The sequence below is a fragment of the Podarcis tiliguerta genome (assembly GCF_965153285.1).
Source record: "Podarcis tiliguerta genome assembly, chromosome: 4".
Lineage (NCBI taxonomy): Eukaryota > Metazoa > Chordata > Lepidosauria > Squamata > Lacertidae > Podarcis > Podarcis tiliguerta.
The window spans coordinates 5,889,638-5,907,482 of NC_139537.1; the positions used below are offsets into that span (position 1 = coordinate 5,889,638).

Consider the following 17,845-nt stretch of genomic DNA (forward strand, 5'->3'; position numbering starts at 1 on the left):
AACAGTGCTGAGAGTAAACAGGCATGTGACACACAACAATCATGCCTGACTCTTTTAAGGAGGAACGGAACTATATCCTAACAATTCTTTCCTCTCAAACAGTCGTTGGAGGCGGGCCAGGGCAGCAAGAAATTGACTTGCTCCAGACCAGCCATGGAACTGCATGTCTGAGCAGGGGTCTGAATCCAGGCCTTCCAAATTCAAGTCCAATGCTCCATTCCGCTATCCCACACAGGGCCTTGTCTACTGCCGGTCATTCCAAAAATTGCATTACAATGCAAGAAGAGGCTGCTGGATCAGGCCAATGGCCCAACGAGTGCAACATTCTGTCCTCCCAGTGGCCAGCCAGATACTTACTGGGAAGACCACCAGTAAGGTAAAAAAGGTAAAGAACCCCTGGACGATTAAGTCCAGCCCAAGACAACTATGGGGTTGCACCGCTCATCTTGCTTCAGGCTGAGGGAGCTGGCATTTGTCCACAGACAGCTTTCCAGGTCATGTGGTCAGCATGACTAAACCGCTTCTGGTGCATAGAGGACCGTGACAAGTGCCAGGGTGCACAGAAATGCCATTTACCTTCCCGTCACAGTGGTACCTATTTATCTACTTGTACTGGCGTGCTTTCAAACTGCTAGGTTGGCAGAAGCTGGGGTAGAGGAACGGGAGCTCACTCGGTTGCGCGGATTCAAACCGCCGACCTTCTGATCAGCAAGCCCAAGAGGCTCGGTGGTTTAGACCATAGCGGGACCAGTAGGAACTGGGTACAATGGACCTCTCCCCACTTGCGATTCCAAGCAACTGGCATTCAACAACATATGGCCTCTGATACTGGAAACATAACAGTCCTTGTGGCCGGAAGCAGAATATTACACCTCTATTGACCTCTACACAAGCCCCATCATAAGGGCTTGCTCTAAGTAAACCCGCATGATGTCTTTGCTGAGCAAAGCAGCCTTGCTTCTGTGACACAACACAAAGGCCCCCTTCTCGCCAGCCCCCTCTGCAGAGGGGCAGAGCACAGCAAGCACCATGGCATTGCGGCAGTGAGGAAGGTCAGCAATGCGGGTGACACATGGGGACGTGAGGGTTAACATCAAGCTGAAGCCATGGTGCAACGTTCCCAGAGAACGCCTACAAGAAAAGACCTTCTCTTCACCGTTGCCTTGCACCAGCAACGGAACAAGGAGGAACCATGGCAGGAGACGTGAGGTATAGCCAGGAGCGTCGCAAAGTTCAGCCTCGTTTGTTTAGAAGTCACGGGCTGACCCCCAGAAATCACGTCTTGCCTTAATGGTTTGGGTTTTATCAGATTAGCACCCCATCTTTCCCCGAAGGCACGGTGGTGGTGCGCTGAAGGCTCATCCCCTTCCGTATGCCCTGTGTGAGAGCCAGTGTGGTATAGTGGATAGAGCGTCAGACTAAGACCTGGGAGACCAGGGTTCGAATCTCCACTCAGCCATGATGAAGCTCGCTGGGTATGTGACCTTGGGCCAGTCATTGCCTCTCAGCTGAACCTACCTCACAGCGAGTTTTGTGGGGATTAACTGAGGAGGGAGAGAGTCTCGTATGCCATCTAGAGGTCATTAAAGGGGAGGGGAAGGAGGGATATAAATACAATATATAATAAAATATATACGGGGTCCTTAAGGGACGCGGGTGGCGCTGTGGGTTAAACCACAGAGCCTAGGACTTGCCGATCAGAAGGCCGGCGGTTCAAATCCCCGCGACGGGGTGAGCTCCCGTTGTTCGGTCCCTGCTCCTGCCAACCTAGCAGTTCGAAAGCACGTCAAAGTGCAAGTAGATAAATAGGTACCGATAAATAGGGAAGGTAAACGGCGTTTCCATGCGCTGCTCTGGTTCGCCAGAAGCAGCTTAGTCATGCTGGCCACATGACCCGGAAGCTGTACACCGGCTCCCTCGGCCAATAAAGCGAGATGAGCGCCGCAACCCCAGAGTTGGCCACGACTGAACCTAATGATCAGGGGTCCCTTTACCTTATACGGGGTCCTTGCCATGGGATCACATTCATCCAGTGCTTTACCAACTGCACTGGCTCCCGGTGGAGTGCAGGATCAGGTTTAAGGTGCTGGTTTTAACCTTTAAAGCCCTATACGGCCTAGGACCCTTGTACCTACGGGACCGCCTCTCCTGGTATGTCCCACGGAGGACCTTACGGTCTTCAAACAAAAACATCTTGGAGATCCTGGGCCACAGGGAGGTTAGGCTGGCCTCAACCAGGGCCAGGGCTTTTTCGGCCGTGGCCCCGATCTGGTGGAACGCTCTGTCATAAGAGACTAGGGCCCTGCAGGACTTGACATCTTTCCGCAGGGCCTGCAAGACAGAGCTGTTCCACCAGGCCTTTGGCCAGGGCACAGCCTGACCCCCTCCTTCTGTAAACCTCATAGAACTCTAGCCCAATGGTTGTCATTAATTTGAGGCAGAGGACTGTTCCAGATTTCGTACCTTAAGAAATGCTGTAGGAATCTTCACATAAAATCCCGTTCCTTAAACTTCACACCACAGCTTTAGTGCTGGAAACAGAGTTCAGGAGCTGGAGGCTGCACAGACAGGAGCAGAGCTGATTCTTGATAACTGGGGTCAAAGCAGGCCAGGATCAGTGTTTCTGCAGGACACGCTGCGACTTCCTCCCGTTGCAAATCAATGGTTGCCATTCATTCCTTGAAAGAAAAGCAATGGTCTGCTCTCGGAGGCAGCATTATGTCCTCCACGCTGGGTCCTTAAATGCAGGGCTTTATTTTTCAGCATATAATGGGGGGCAGGAAGAGGAAGGGCCGTAGCTCAGGAGCCCAGCAACTGCTTTGCCTGCAGAAAATCTATCCACAATGGCATCTGCTTCCTATGTATGTTTTGTCAAGATTAGGGCTCTGTTTATTTATTTACTTATTGCGTTTACATCCCACATTTTTCTCCAGGGAGAAAATGCTTCTCCCACTCATCATTTAATTCCCACAACAACCCTTCAGGGATGGGTGGGCTGAGAGGTAGTGAGCTTCGTGGACATGTAGGGCTTTGAACCCCCGTTTCCTAGGTCATAGTATGACACTCTAACCACTACACCACACTACCTCAAGCATGGGATACTTGAACACTTTGCCCCTGCCCTCCCCCTCCAGTCCTGATTACAGTGGACGCTTGGGTTGTGAACGTGATCCGTGCGGGAAGCACGTTCGCAACCCGCAGCGCCGCGTCTGCGCACGCGCGGGTCTCTATTCGGTGCGTCTGCACATGCGCAAAGTGCGATTTAGCGCTTCTGCACAGAAACCCGGAAGTAACCTGTTCTAGTACTTCTGGGATTGGTGCAGTGCGCAACCCGAAATCGCATCTGTATGATATGGCTGGCCCATTTTGTCTTCACAGCACACTTATGAGTGCTTCACAGCTAGCCTTATGAGGTAGTCCATTGGGTTGCTGATAAAGAAATAGAAATATAGATAGATAGATAGCTATGGCTGGCCCGTTTTATTTTCAGAGCACCCCTGCGAGGTAGTCCCTTGGGCTGCTGAGAAAGAATGAGAGAGCGCCTGAGCAGCATCTCTGCCTGGTCCCCAACACCCCCAGCCATCTTCACAGCTGAGTGGGGATTGAGGGCAGGCCTGGGACTCTGCACCCTGCGCCCCACCCCCTCACCTGTCCGGGGTCACCTGTCCAGGTGTGAGGCAGCATTAGGGGGTGGGGAAGCCATAGAGGCCGAAGACCTCCAAGGGCTAGATAGGCGGGGACAGAGAGAAAGAGGGGGGTTGTTTTCATTCTCTACCACGCTTTACCTGGCCTTTGCCCCGCAGCAGTCAGGCTACTCCGCCCCCTCCGGAGCAAGACCACCCCCCACCCGCCTTCTTTCCCTTCCCTCTTTACGAGGAGGCCCCGGTTCCCATGTCCTCGCCCGGCCACGCGGTTGCCACGGTAACGAGGAAGCCGGAAGCCGGGGGGAACTACGCCTCCCAGAATGCCACGCGGGGGGGGTGTGAAGGAGAATCCGGGCCATTGTCGCGCAGGGCACGCCTAGTTCTTCCCAGAATTCCACAGTCCATTTTAAAAAACAACAGGCAAACTCTCCAATGCGCACGCGCACACGCGCCGGCCTGTCTCCCTCCACCCCGCGGCCGCGTTCCAAACTACCAATCCCGCCGTCCCTTGCGCGCCCCGTTCCTCCCGCTCCCGGCCAATCAGCGGCGAACAGGTCGCTAAGCAGGGAGGAGGAGGCAAGATGGCGGCGAAAGGCGGCGGCGCTGGAGGAGGAGGCGGTGGCGGCGCTAACAAGAACGGGATATTGGACAAGGTGGACCGGGCTAAGCGGGCAGGGGTCGTTCTGCTTCGAGGGACCCGGGCGGGAAGGGCCTCGGCGAGGGAGGAGGGAGCAAAAAAAAACCAACTAAACCACACGCGCGCACCTGGAAAGAAGGCAGTGGCGGGGAGTTCCGTAGGCTAAGGAGCGTTTCTGAGCACAATTCAAAGTGCTGGTGCTGACCTTGAAAGCCCTAAATGGCCTCGGTCCAGTAGACCTGAAGGAGCGTCTCCACCCCCATCGTTCAGCCCAGACATAGCCCAGGAGGTCCAGCTCCGAGGGCCCTCTGGCGGTTCCCTTCCTGCGAGAAGTGAGGTTACAGGGAACCAGACAGAGGGCCTTCTCGGTAGTGGCGCCCATTCTGTGGAACGCCCTCCCATCAGATGTCAAGGCAATAAACAACTATTTTACTTTTAAAAGACAACTGAAGGCGGCCCTGTTTAGGGAAGTTTTTAATGTCTGATGCTGTATTGTTTTTAATATTCAGTTGGAAGCCGCCCACAGTGGCTGGGGAAACCCAGCCAGATGGGCGGGGTATAAATAATAAATTATTATGATTATTATTAGGCTCCATCCATCCATCCATTCCCTGAGGAGCCACAAGACAGCTTTCCCCCTCCCCCAATTCCTGGTTCTTCACGCCGTTAGTGCGCGGAACTCACTGCCACAAGAGTTAGGGGCGGCCAGCAGTTTGAGTGGCTTCTGAGGAGGCAAAAGCGCAGAGGTGCAGCGGCTGCAAGGCCACAAGGGTAATCTATTCCAGCCCACTGCAATGCAGGGATCTTTCGCCAAACGTGGGGCTCCAGCCCGCGACCCTGAGAGCAACAGCCTTGTGCTCTACCCACTGAGCTCTCGTGTCACTGCTATCATATCAGGATGCTGGGCTGGGGGTTAGGGGGTGTCCCTTTGGCCTGACCCAGCTGCAGGGCTCTTGTGTTCCTTGATGTCATTGGGGGCCACCAGCTGCGTTGGCTTTGAAAGAGGGATGTTCATGGAGGAGGAGGCTGTTCTCTCCCTCCCCTGCAGCATTTCTTTGCACAATTTAATAATAATAATAATAATAATAATTTGTTATTTGTACCCCGCCCATCTGGCTGAGTTTCCCCAGCCACACTGGGCGGCTTCCAACAAAGATTAAAAATACATTAAAATGTCACACAGTAAAAACTTCCCTGAGCAGGAAGGTTATTGACAAGCTGGAAGGTGTGTGAGGAAGGGCGACCAAGATGATCAGGGGTTTAGAAGCTCAGCCTGATGAGGAACGGTTGAAGGAGCTTGGGGTGCTGAGCCTGGGAAAGAGGAGACTGAGAGGAGATACGTTAGTTGTCGTCAAATATATGAAGGGATGTCACATGAAAGATGGAGCAAGCTTGTCTTCTCCAGCTCTGGAGGGAAGGACTCGAACCCACGGCTTCAAGTGACAAGAAAGGCGAATCCTGACTAAACATCAGGAAGAACTTTCTGATGGTGAGAGCTGTCAGTATCACCTACACTGATTGGCAGCTGCTTTCCAGGGTTTCAGACAGGGGACTCGCACAGCCCTAGACTTCCTGAGCGTTGAACAAATCTGAATTGTTGCCCTCCTGTATAGGATTATATCATATTATCCACAGGAAAGCTTGCTTTCTGTCTCCCGTGTTGGAAAGGGGTGGATTCAGAATTCCTTTGAACCTTGGGCAGTTGAAAAGCTCCCGCTGTCTCATGATGTGTACTTTTAAGAGGGGTGATGTGTCTCTCTGTTTTAGGGTTGTAGCGAGTAACAGGAAGCAACCTGCAGAAATGGGAGGAGGAAGGAAGTTCATGGCTTAGCCTCAGACCGCTAGGCCACATTAGCTCTTAGTATCTTTATCAGGCAGGGCTAACTTCAATCTATTCATTAGAGCAAGTAAAACTTCATTTAATGCAGCCTAGGGCTTAGGCTTCAAGCTTATGCATCTTTTCAAAAGCCTGTGTTAATTCCTGCTACAATGTTTCACAGCATATGTATCTTAACAACTGTTTATAACCAAATGTGGGGGAGAGTTTTTTGTTTGAACATGCAAAATGGATTATTTCACCCCGTATTTTCTCTGTGCATGGGGAGAGGGGCTTTCATTCTTTACCCTACCACAGTCCTGCTCCAATCTTCTTATTGCGGTGTGTGTGTGGCATGGTCCCAAGCTGGCTTTGCTCACAAGCAAACACCCTGTCGCATAAAATGAAGTGTGTCAGGGCTGAAGACATCAACACCACATCTTGTTTGGCCCTGAGATGCTAGAGCAGGGGTTGGCAACCTAAGGCCCATGGGCCAGAAGCAGCCCATGGGGGTCATTTAACCGGCCCAGGGACGCCCGCTCGGTCGGCTCCCGTGTGCCATGCTAAACTGGCACAGCAGAGCGGGGACCGCCTTCCACGACGCTGGCCGACTTCCCATTGGCTGCAGGAAGCTCCTGCAGCCAATGGGAAGCTGCACTCGCATCCTCTGCGCCGGAAGGAGAACCAGCCCACGCCACAAAAACTTTGCCAACCCCTGTGCTAGAGCCTGGGATCTTGGGAAGACTTGTGATGTGCTTGCCTCTGAGCTGTGGCGTCTCCTGTTGTAATGGTCAGTGTTATAGGGGTCCCCATAACGTGAGGTCTATCAAACAACCCCTGACTGCAGGGGAAACTACTATGGACATTTTACGTGGGCTGTATCCAGCTAAGTCATACACGAGATAAGCCCATTGAAATCAATGGATTTGCATTAGTCATGGCTAACTTAAGCCCATTGGTTTTAGTGTGTCCCCCCTCGAGTATGACCTTGTTGGATGTAATCCAGTGTATTTATCGTCACGTTTAATTGCAGACAGAGGACTTTGGCAAGCTGCACCTGGTGTTCCTCTCTGCAGCACAAATTATTCCGTCGCTGTCAGCGTTGCACATTTCAGGAGCGCTGCGCTGAAAGCATTCATCGGGCCCCGAATTGGAAATGGTCTGGGAGCCAACCAGACACTGCTGTTGACATATAGAAGAGATGATTACAGTGGTGCCTCGCAAGACGAAATTAATTCGTTCTGCGAGTTTTTTCGTTATGCAAGTTTTTTCGTCTTGCGAAGCACCACTGTGTATTGACGGTTTCCCATAGGAATGCACTGGCGGTTTAAAAAAAAGGCGCAAGACGTTTCGTCTTGCGAAGCAAGCCCATAGGGAAATTCGTCTTGCGAAGCAACTCAGAAAACGGAAAACCCTTTCGTCTTGCGAGTTTTTCGTCTTCCGAGGCATTCGTCTTGCGGGGCACCACTGTATAAATTTAACAGACGCACAAGATGAGCAACCGCTTTCACCTGCCTGTGATAATTGAGGTGCACTCACTGATGCAACTCTTGCTTGTGTTTTTGTTCCTTTATCCCACAGTGGAAGATTGATGACAAACCTGTAAAAGTGGACAAGTGGGATGGTTCAGCCGTGAAGAACTCGTTGGACGATTCCGCCAAAAAGGTACCATTTCCCCTCCCTTGTGGAATAGCCAGGTATTTCCTTCATGGTTTTGCAGGCTTCCTTACTCCTCCTTGCTAGCCTCCTCAGCAGTCCGTTGGGGAATACTTTGCTAAATTCCTGTATCTCTCCATCGCTCTGATCCTATGACTCCTCGAGGTCTAGATCGGGTTTGCTCTTTCCTTTGTTAAATGCGCTTCTTTCCCTCCCTCCAGGTTCTGTTGGAAAAGTACAAGTACGTGGAGAACTTCTGCCTGATAGATGGCCGCCTTGTTATCTGCACAATCTCTTGCCTCTTCGCCATCGTGGCTTTAATATGGGATTACCTTCACCCCTTCCCCGAATCCAAGCCAGTTCTTGCTGTCTGTGTTGTATCATATCCTTTTTTGGCGTGGGGGCTTCATACTCCCCCAAGCGTTCATTCCCCTTCATGGCTTGGTTGCCGAAATCGGATCTAGCCTGCCCTTAAGAGGGTGTCTTGTCAAAGCTGCTCCCACCCTGCTTGCGCAAGATGGAAAGTGCAGTTGTGGAAAGACCTGGGATAGCTCAATTGGTAGAGCATTAGACTCTTAATCTCAGGTTTGTGGGTTCGAGCCCCACGTTGGGCAAAGATTCCTGCATTGCAAATGGTTGAACTACAGTTGCAATCAACTCCCATTGCAAATCGGGTTTATTATCAAAAACCTACAGGCTTTCAGCTGTTTGTAATGGGCAAATCAAACAAAAGCAATTGAAATACAGTGGTACCGTGGTTTACAACCATAATCCGTTCAGGAGGTCCAGTTGTAAACCAAAACAGGTTGTAACCCAAGGCGCACTTTCACCAATGGGGCCTCCCCCCCCAAAAAAATTGGTTGTAAACAAAAAAAAATGGGTTGTAATCCAAAATAAGGGACACACACTTCTGGGTTTGACGTGGTGCCAATCCAAAACAGTTGTAATCCAAAGCGGTTGCAAACCAAGGTACCACTGTAACTCGACACAACAGATGCTTCAAGTGGTTTCCCCAGATTCAGCTGACAATGCAACTTATACAGTGGTACCTCAGTTTAAGAACAGCCCTGCTTATGAATGATTTGGTTTACGAACTCCGCAAAACCAGAAGTAGTGTCCCGGTTTGCGAACTGTACCTCAGTCTAAGAACGGAATCCGAACAGTGGAAGGGCGCCGGCAGCGGAAGGCCTCATTAGGGAAAGCACACCTCAGTTTAAGAACACTTTCGGTTTAAGAACAGTCTTCTGGAACGGCTTAAGTTCGTAAACTGAGGTACCACTGTACGTTGATATTCACTAGAATGTCAAATGCAACGGCATATAAAGCAAACAACAACAATGAAATATAAATAAAAAAGTTGTCCAGTAGCACCTTAGAGACCGCCACCCCAGAGTCGTCCGCGACTGGACCTAATGGTCAGGGGTCCCTTTAAGTTTGTTCATGGTATGAGTTTTCATGTGCATGCACACTTCTTCAGATACTGAAGAATACTGGAGATATCTGAAGAAGTGTGCACACGAAAGCTCATACCAAGAACAAACTTAGTTGGTCTCTAAGGTGCTACTGGACATTTTTAAAATACAGTGGTGCCCCGCAAGACGAATGCCTCGCAAGACGAAAAACTCGCTAGATGAAAGAGTTTTCCGTTTTTTGAGTCGTTCCGCAAGACGAATTTCCCTATGGGCTTGCTTCGCAAGACAAAACGTCTTGCGAGTTCTTGCGAGTTTGTTTCCTTTTTCTTAAAGCCGCTAAGCTGTTAATAGCCGCTAATAGCCGTGCTTCACAAGACGAAAAAACCGCAAGACGAAGAGACTCGCGGAACGGATTAATTTCGTCTTGCGAGGCACCACTGTATATTTCTACTGCGTCAGACCAACACGGCTACCTACCTGAATCAACAGCAATGAATTCATCAAGACAATTCAATAAAGTCATAGTAATACATGACGTCTTAATCACATGGAACCTTACTCCAGAACCCTGTCCACACAAGAGGAAAGGCAACACTGCTGGGGAAAACCCCGTTCTGATTTCTTGCGATTTTGTATAGGATTGCAGAGTTGGAAGGGATCCAGAGCGTCATCTAATCCACCCCCCCCAAAAATGCAGGCATCCTCCCATCCAATTTGAAACCATACTGGATCATTGCTTAGCTTTGCAAATGTGCTGGCAGTTTTATTGCTGCTCCCGTCAAGTGGGCTTGAGCCCGGCGGCATTCCTCGTTTGCAAAATCGTGGGATCTGGACAACGTTGCTTTTAGTAGGGCAATACCGTATTTTTCGCACCATAGGGCGCACCGGACCATAGGGCGCACCCAGTTTTTAGGGGGGGGAAATCAAGAAGAAAAAATATTTTTCCCCCCCCAGCCCCAAAGAGCAGCGTACAGGCGGCACACAACCTCTCCCTGCCAGAGGGGTTGCGCGCAGCTCTGGAAGAAGGCAAGGCAGCGAGCGGGATGGATCCCGCTCGCTGTTCTGCCTTCCCCTTTAACCCCGTGCAGCCTCTCCTTGCCGGAGGGGTTGCACGCAGCTATGGGAGAAGGCAAGGCAGCGAGCGGGATGGATCCCGCTCACTGTTCTGCCTTCCCCTTTAGCCCCGTGCAGCCTCTCCTTGCCGGAGGGGTTGCGCGCAGCTATGGGAGAAGGCAAGGCAGCGAGCGGGATGGATCCTGCTCGCTGTTCTGCCTTCCCCTTTAACCCTGTGCAGCCTCTCCTTGCCGGAGGGGTTGCGCAGGGCTAAAGAATCCATAGCCCCGTGCAGCCTCTCCTTGTGGAGGGGTTGCGTGCAGCTATGGAAGAAGGCAAGGCAGCGAGCGGGATGGATCCTGCTCACTGTTTTGGCTTCCCCTTTAGCCCCGTACAGCCTCTCCCTGCTGGAGGGGTTGCGCGCGGCTATGGCACAAGCCTGCATTCGCTCCATAGGACGCACACACATTTCCCCTCAATTTTTGGAGGGGAAAAACTGCGTCCAATAGAGCGAAAAATACGGTAATTCTCTGTAGAGAACAGGCTGACTCTTACCGCCACTCTGTCGTCGTGTACTCCAGTCTCCAGCCACGACTCTCTTTTCCTTAATGTCTCCCCACGTATTTTGTTATGATGGGGATTCTGACCATCTATACCTCGTATAAGGAGAAGAGCATCTTCCTGGTAGCACATAGGAAAGATCCAGCTGGAATGGATCCCGATGACATCTGGCAGCTTTCCTCGAGTCTGAAAAGGTAGCAGCCTCTTCTCTCCCCTCCCGCCCCTGGGAGAAACCTTGTAACGGTGTTCAGGGCTTTTGAGTATTCTCGCCATTTCTGTATTTGTACCCCGCAGCTGTAGGGGCTGGTTTCGGCTATTGAATTGGGCGCCCTGAGAATCTCGGCGGTCATTTGTTTCTGGAGGAAACACAAGTTTCTAGCCCTGCTTGTTGCGCATGTAGCTCAGAGGCGAAACACCTGTCTTGCAAGCAGACGATCTCTGCTTCCATGCCTGGCATCTCCCAGCAGGGCTCACCGTCTGAAACACTAGGTAGCTGCTGCCTGTTAGTGTAGACTGAGCTATATGGACCCAGTAGTCTGACGCTGTGTTCTTGCATAAGCTGAAACAGCGTAAGCCAGAGGTGGGCAGCTGAGCAGAGTTTCCAAGGTATAGGAGAGGAGGTTCTGAGATTTGCCTATTTCCTCGGCAACCAGAATAAATTGGGCCGTGCATAGGCAAACTCGGCCCTCCAGATGTTTTGACACTACAATTCTCATCATCCTTGACCACTGATCCTGTTAGCTAGGGATGGTGGGAGTTGTAGTCCCCAAACATCTGGAGGGCCAAGTTTGCCTGTTCCTGAATTAGGCCCAGTAAGCAAACATAGTGCAGCTCTAGTTAATTCGCAGAGTTCTCTCAGGCCACGAGTGCTGCAGAAGTAATGTCTCCCCGGCAGAGCATGCCCGGCTGTGCCTTGCTATCCTCAGTTCCCCATTTCTGCCCTCTTCCCGTTTGCCAGCTGTGCCACCTCATTTATTTATTCTATTTAATAAATTTATATACAGCCCTTCATCAATAGATCTCGGGGCAGTTCACAGAATAAAATGCAGGTTAAAGGTAAAGGGACCCCTGACCATTAGGTCCAGTCGTGGCCGACTCTGGGGTTGCGGCGCTCATCACGCTTTATTGGCTAAGGGAGCCGGCGTACAGCTTCTGGGTCATGTGGCCAGCATGATGAAGCCGCTTCTGGCGAACCAGAGCAGCGCACGGAAACTCCGTTTACCTTCCCGCCGGTGCGGTACCTATTTATCTACTTGCACTTTGACGTGCTTTCGAACTGCTAGGTTGGCAGGAGCAGGGACCGAGCCATGGGAGCTCACCCCGTCGCGGGGATTCGAACCGCTGACCTTCTGATCGGCAAGCTCTAGGATCTCTGGTTTAACACACAGCGCCGCCCGCGTCCCTTAAAATACAGGGTAACAACAAGTAAATTAAGTAAAACCAAACAATAACACCCACTTCCCACAGACACATTCATAAGGCTATAGAATATTAATCTGCCCAAGGCCTGGTTGAAGAGGAACATTTTTGTCTGGCGCCTAAAGATCAGTGGTACCTTGGTTTTTGAACAGAATGCATTCCAGGAGTCTGTTTGACTCCTGGAACCGTCCAAAAACTAAAGCACGGCTTCCGATTGGCCGCAGCCAATCGGAAGCTGTGCCGGAAATTCAGCTTCCGAAAATCGTTTGAAAACCTGGACAATTGCCTTGGGGTTTCGATAATTCAGGAGCCAAGGCATTTGGCCTCCAAGGTACGACTGTATATAGAAGAGCACTCCGCAAATGGGGAGCCACTGCTGAAAAGGCCCCGTTCCTGTGTTGCCACCCTCTGGACTGAAGAGGCACACAACGAAGGGCCTTGTGGTGAATGCAGAGTCCAGGATGGTTTATATAAAGAAAGGTGGCCCTTGAGGCATTGTGCTTGTAAGACCTTAAAGGAACCTTAACCTCGCTGTTGCAGAGTATAGCAGCCAAATGTTGCCCTCACAGCCCTGCAGACTGCCTCACCGCTAATTATTCAGATTAAGCACTTGAAACACGGCCACCGTTATCCCTACGAAAACATAGTGACAGTTTGAAACAGATAATTCTTGGCTTGCAGGATTACGCTGCTGAAAGCTTGTTCTTCACCACAGTGCTAAACTAGAGGTAGGAGGCTCTCGCCCAGGGAAAGCTGCATGCAGAAAAATCCCTTCCATGTACAGAGCTAGGATTTACTCTTGGGCTAGTTTTCTATGAGGACAGTGGGAACTGCTTGTGGAAAATCATGTTGGCCCTGGAGTGGTTCATCCTTCCCCAGTGAGATTCTGGCTGAACTATCACAGGTTATTGAGTGCTATTAGGATGGCTATGCCCTTTTTAAAAGTGTTGGGGGGGAGGGGTGTTATTGGGTTGTTTTGAATTTTCATTATGTATTTTGTATTTTTTTATATTGTGATTTTATTTTGTAACCACCCTGAGACCTGGAGGCATAGGATGGTATACCAATTTAATAAATAATAAATAATAATAATAGCAATAATAATAATAATAATAATAATAATAATAATAATAATAATAGCAATAATACCAGTTTCTGGAAATCAGAATCCTGCTTGCAGGGTTCCCAAAATCCCCTGATTTCCCAAAGTCTCCTGATTGGCCACTGTGAAAACAGGATGCTGGACTCAATAAGCAGTGCGGGGGCGTCTAGTGAGATTCTGATCCGTTTAACCAGACTAATATAATAATAATTTATACCCCACCCATCTGGCTGGGTTTCCCCAGCCACTCTGGGTGGTTCCCAACAAAATATTAAAAATACAATAAAACGTCAGAACTATTAGGTTCAGCTCTGTAATGCAGCTGCAAGCAGAACTTAAATGGCTTGACCTCCAGCTCTCTGCTCCTGCAACCATCTCTCTAGGTTTGACGACAAATACACCCTGAAGATGACATTCATCAGCGGCAGAACCAGGCAGCAGAGGGAGGCGGAATTCACAATGTCCATCGCCAAATTCTTCGACTGCAACGGCACCTTAGTCATGGAAGCCTTTGAGCCAGAAGTCTCCAAGCTTCACGACAGCCTCCTCACAGAGAGGAAGATAAAGTAGGCTCCGTCCGGCGTCCACCTTACCCGCTGGGCTCATGCTGAGTTTAAGCCAATAAAGCAAAATAGCAACGAATGTTAGCCTCTGTTTTTGTCCTGAGATCTCTCTCTCTTTTTCTCTTTCTGTTCTTTCTTCCTTTCTCTGTCTCTCTCCAGAGGGGGGGAGGAGAAAAGATTTTAAATTTCAGACATACAAAACAGATGCAGAGATCCAGCCAGGATTCGCTTTGCCTTGCTTTGAGAACGTCTTCAACCATGAGGTTCCTTTGCTACTATGAAGGTGGACTTGCTAAGGACTCTCAGAAGCGGGGAGGTTGCAAAACCCTCTGTAGAATTATTTTTATTTTAAGCTGGCAACTGCTTTAGGAGGCAGCCCTGCACCACGCAGCATTTATCACAAAAGCTATGCTGAATTAATTTTTGTCTTGGCTGCTGGCTGCGAAAGGATTCTTAGCTTTTATGTTAGGGATTCAAGACAGGACTTGCATTCTTAAGCCAATGTTGTCCATTTGCAAGCAAGTTTTGATTTATATATATATATTTATCAATCAGGCAGAAGGAAAATGATTTTTTTTAAAAGAAAACCTTTTATTGGATGGGAGAGAGACCTGGGAAGAAAGCTGAGTAAATCTGCCAGGGTGTATTTCAGGACAAAGGCAATCGCAGGAGGTTTTAAAAGAAAACAACAAGGAGGGGTTTAAAATCCATTCCATCTGTTTTTTGTCCCATCTGGTGCATTTTATTCATGCTGAAAAATCTCTTCTATCCCTTCTGTGAACCACCATTTTCTAAAATGACTTTTTTCTCCAATAAAAGGAACAAATTTATGTCAAAACAGTGTGAAAGTGTTAATAATGGGGTTGAGAGTGGAATCAAAGCAGTCCTGTTGCCTCTCTTGCAAATGTAATGGATCGTGTGACCTCAACACGCTCAATAACAGATATGCGTAACACAAACATACGCTAGCAGCCAAATTTGGAAACCTTTTTGAAAATCTGTATATCTGAGGTTTGATGGCTCATAACAGCAGCCTTTTAAAAGAGTAATACCATAAGATTATATATCATTAGAAAAATAATATAATGCAGAATATAATGCATTATAATTCAGGAAGAAGCTGAATTAATTTTAGTTGAGAAGCTGCCTTCTACTGAGTCAAGGACCTACTCCATGTTCCGCCACATGTTCCATCTCTTCTCCCAACCAATGCTTTCAATCTGCAGCCTTCTGGTAAATACTGTATTTTTCGCTGCATGAGACGCACCTAGTTTATAGAGGAGGAAAACAAGAAGAAAAAAATTCTGAATGAAACAATAGCTGTATGATTTTTGTGGTTCAAGCTGTGGCCACAGACATGATATGTGATTTGATGGTGAGTTTGGGGTAGCCCAATGCAAAAATCCTGAGAATCCATGTGGATCCGTGCATTGTAACCACGTTTTTGGGCCATTGCGGCCCCACGCAACAGTGGATGCGTGATTTTTTTGGTGCAGGCTGTAGCCATGGACATGCTATGTGACCTGGTGGTGAATTTGGGGTGACCCAATGCAAAAATCCTGAGGATCCCTGTGCTTTTTCCTTCCCCTTCCCAGGCAGCCTCCTTTATCTCTAGAGTCCCTTATCTCCCTCCCGATCCCTTGCCGATCAGCTGCTCAGTGGCTTTGTTTCAACACCCCCTTCCCTCTTGTTTCCCTCAGTGTCTTTTCCTTAGCTGGAGCAGTTTTTTGCTCCTTTTCTTCTAATTTCTCTCCTCATTGCTTTAATCTTCCTGTCTCCTCTCCTCTCCTCTCCTCTCCTCTCCTTGCAAGTTCGCTATCTTTACCTCCCCCCTCCCAGGCAGCCTCCTTTATCTCTAGCATTCCTTATCTCTCTCCCCGATCCGCAAACAATCAGCAGCTTTGTTTCAACACCCACATTCCTAAAAAAAAAAAAAAAAAGCACGATCTCCAGGCTCCAGGGACCACGCATTCGCTCCATAAGACGCTCAGACATTTCCCCTTGCGTCTTATGGAGCGAAAAATACGGTAATTAAAGAAGCACCATCATCTTATTTGCAAGCCACCTTTCCGCCCACAAAAAAATCAAAGTGACTTACACCTACAAAAACAGCGATACATCTCAAAATCGATCTCGAGAACAATTTGGTAACGGGAATAAAAAAACAACAATGTGATAGCAAATACGGTACGATCACATCTTACGGAATCAGAGAATTGTAGAGTTGGAAGGGGCGTCAAGGGGCATCTAGTCTAACACCCTGCAATGCAGGATGATTTTATGCGCATTTCGCCTGAACAGTTTGAACCGAACACATTTCAAGGCAGGCTGGTTGAAATTGCGCATGTGGGTGTCTCTGCTCATGGATAGCTGCTGAGAATTGCATGCCTTCACCATGCGGCAGCTAGACTGGTGACTGGGAGCGGCCGCCAAGACCATATAACACTGGTCCTAAAGGATCTTCACTGGCTCCCAGTATGTTTTCGAGCACAATTCAAAGTATTGGTGCTGACCTTGAAAGCCCTAAACGGCCTCAGTCCAGTAATAATAATAATAATACATTTTTATTTATACCCCGCCCTCCCTGGCCAGAGCCAGGCTCAGGGCGGCTAACACCAGTACAATTACAATAAAAACATAATGGGGGGGAGGGGAAAAAACAATTTAAAATACAGGTTAAAATACAATTTAAAATGCAGCCTCATTTTAATAGCCCATAGATCAAAACCATAAGGGGAGGGAAACATAAGGGTCAGACTGAGTCCAAACCAAAGGCCAGGCGGAACAGCTCTGTCTTGCAGGCCCTGCAGAAAGATGTCAAGTCCCGCAGAGCCCTGGTCTCTCAAGACAGAACGTTCCACCAAGTCGGGGCCAGTACTGAAAAGCCCCTGGCCCTAGTTGAGACCAATCTAACCACCTTGCAACTTAGGACGTCCAAAGTGTTGTCATTTGTGGACCTTAAGGTCCTCCGTGGGGCATATCAGGAGAGTTGGTCTCGTAGGTAGACCTGAAGGAGCGTCTCCACCCCCATCGTTCAGCCCAGACACTGAGGTCCAGCTCCAAGGGCCTTCTGGCAGTTCCCTCACTGCGAGAAGCGAGGTTACAGGGAACCAGGCAGAGCAGTGGCGTAGTGTGGGTTGTCAGCACCCGGGGCAAGGCAAGTAATTTGCGCCCCCTAACCCGGGGCAAGGCAAGTAATTTGCGCCACCTCCCCCCCCCCCGCTGCACTGTCCCTCCCCCAGATAGTCCCTCGCTCTCTCTCCGCACCGCACCGCACGCCTGGCACCCTCCCCTCCACAGTGGGCGGCGACCCGGCGGCTCTGATCGGATTCGCACAGCCAGCACTGCAGTGAGAGAGAGTGAGTGAGCCAGATAGGGGCAGAGAGCTGCGAGTGCGAGCGCCCCCCCCCCCAGATGTTGCGCCCGGTGCGGCCGGGCCCCCCCTCCCCCCCCACGCTACGCCACTGAGGCAGAGGGCCATCTTGGTGGTGGCGCCCGCCCTGTGGAACGCCCTCCCGTCAGATGTCAAGGAAATAGACAACTATCTGACTTTTAGAAGGCATCTGAAGGCAGCCCTGTTTAGGGATGGTTTTAATGTTTGATGTTTTATCGTGCTTTTAATATTCTATTGGGAGGTGCCCAGAGTGGCTGGGGAAACCCAGCCAGATGGGCAGGGTATAAGGAATAAATTATTATTAAATTATTATAGTAAGCACAGGAGGTCTTTCTTACCTGCGGAGGTTGGCGAGGCTGACCAAGACGTTGGCGTGGGAGAGGCGATAGCAAGACTTCCAGAGCCGGGAACCTGGGGGAGCTCTCACTGCCAAGGGAAACATACAGTGACTTTGGCTGTGCCACATCAGTCAAGAAAAGGCAAAAGGGGAGAGGAGGGTGCAGTGTAAGACTTTGACAGAGAAAGGAAGAGATGTGGAGCCTGCATGATGCTGCTGAACTACAACTCCCATCACCCCCCAGCTAGCAT

At 49.8% G+C, this 17,845-nt stretch overlaps 2 protein-coding genes across 5 annotated transcripts in view; one reads left to right on the plus strand and one right to left on the minus strand.

Annotated features, from left to right (window-relative positions):
• XRRA1 (X-ray radiation resistance associated 1) overlaps positions 1–17,738 on the minus strand; it is a 49,196-nt gene extending 31,458 nt beyond the window's left edge. For 2 of the 3 annotated variants that reach the window (XM_083436132.1, XM_083436131.1), the window contains exons 1-2: positions 3,786–4,022; positions 2,464–2,678 (exon numbers count right to left, since the gene is read on the minus strand). Coding sequence is in view for 1 of the 3 variants with exons in the window: in XM_083436133.1 (XP_083292259.1) it covers positions 17,596–17,723 (128 nt within the window). In the remaining 2 variants the exon portion in view is untranslated. Of the gene's footprint in view, positions 1–2,463; positions 2,679–3,785; positions 4,023–17,595 lie in introns of those variants that run through there. The other variant, XM_083436133.1, reaches the window with a different exon arrangement.
• SPCS2 (signal peptidase complex subunit 2) lies at positions 998–13,942 on the plus strand. 2 transcript variants are annotated; one of them, XM_083436877.1, is made up of 5 exons: positions 998–1,209; positions 7,679–7,762; positions 7,975–8,134; positions 10,838–10,973; positions 13,684–13,942. In XM_083436877.1, the coding sequence occupies exons 1-5, from the start codon at positions 1,060–1,062 to the stop codon at positions 13,868–13,870; spliced, it is 717 nt and encodes a 238-aa protein (XP_083293003.1). In that variant the 5' UTR covers positions 998–1,059; the 3' UTR covers positions 13,871–13,942. The 2 variants fall into 2 exon arrangements, with proteins under 2 accessions (XP_083293003.1, XP_083293004.1); XM_083436878.1 differs by lacking the exon at positions 998–1,209 and adding an exon at positions 4,110–4,297.
• Positions 17,739–17,845: the final 107 nt, after the last annotated feature.

Bases quoted from the DNA above. Each gene is read 5' to 3' on its own strand.
- SPCS2 (XM_083436877.1), top strand. From the start codon at position 1,060: ATGCGGGTGACACATGGGGACGTGAGGGTTAACATCAAGCTGAAGCCA. The intron at 1,210-7,678 runs GTATAGCCAGGA...TTTATCCCACAG, and splicing joins ACCATGGCAGGAGACGTGAG to TGGAAGATTGATGACAAACC. The intron at 10,974-13,683 runs GTAGCAGCCTCT...CCATCTCTCTAG, and splicing joins CTTTCCTCGAGTCTGAAAAG to GTTTGACGACAAATACACCC.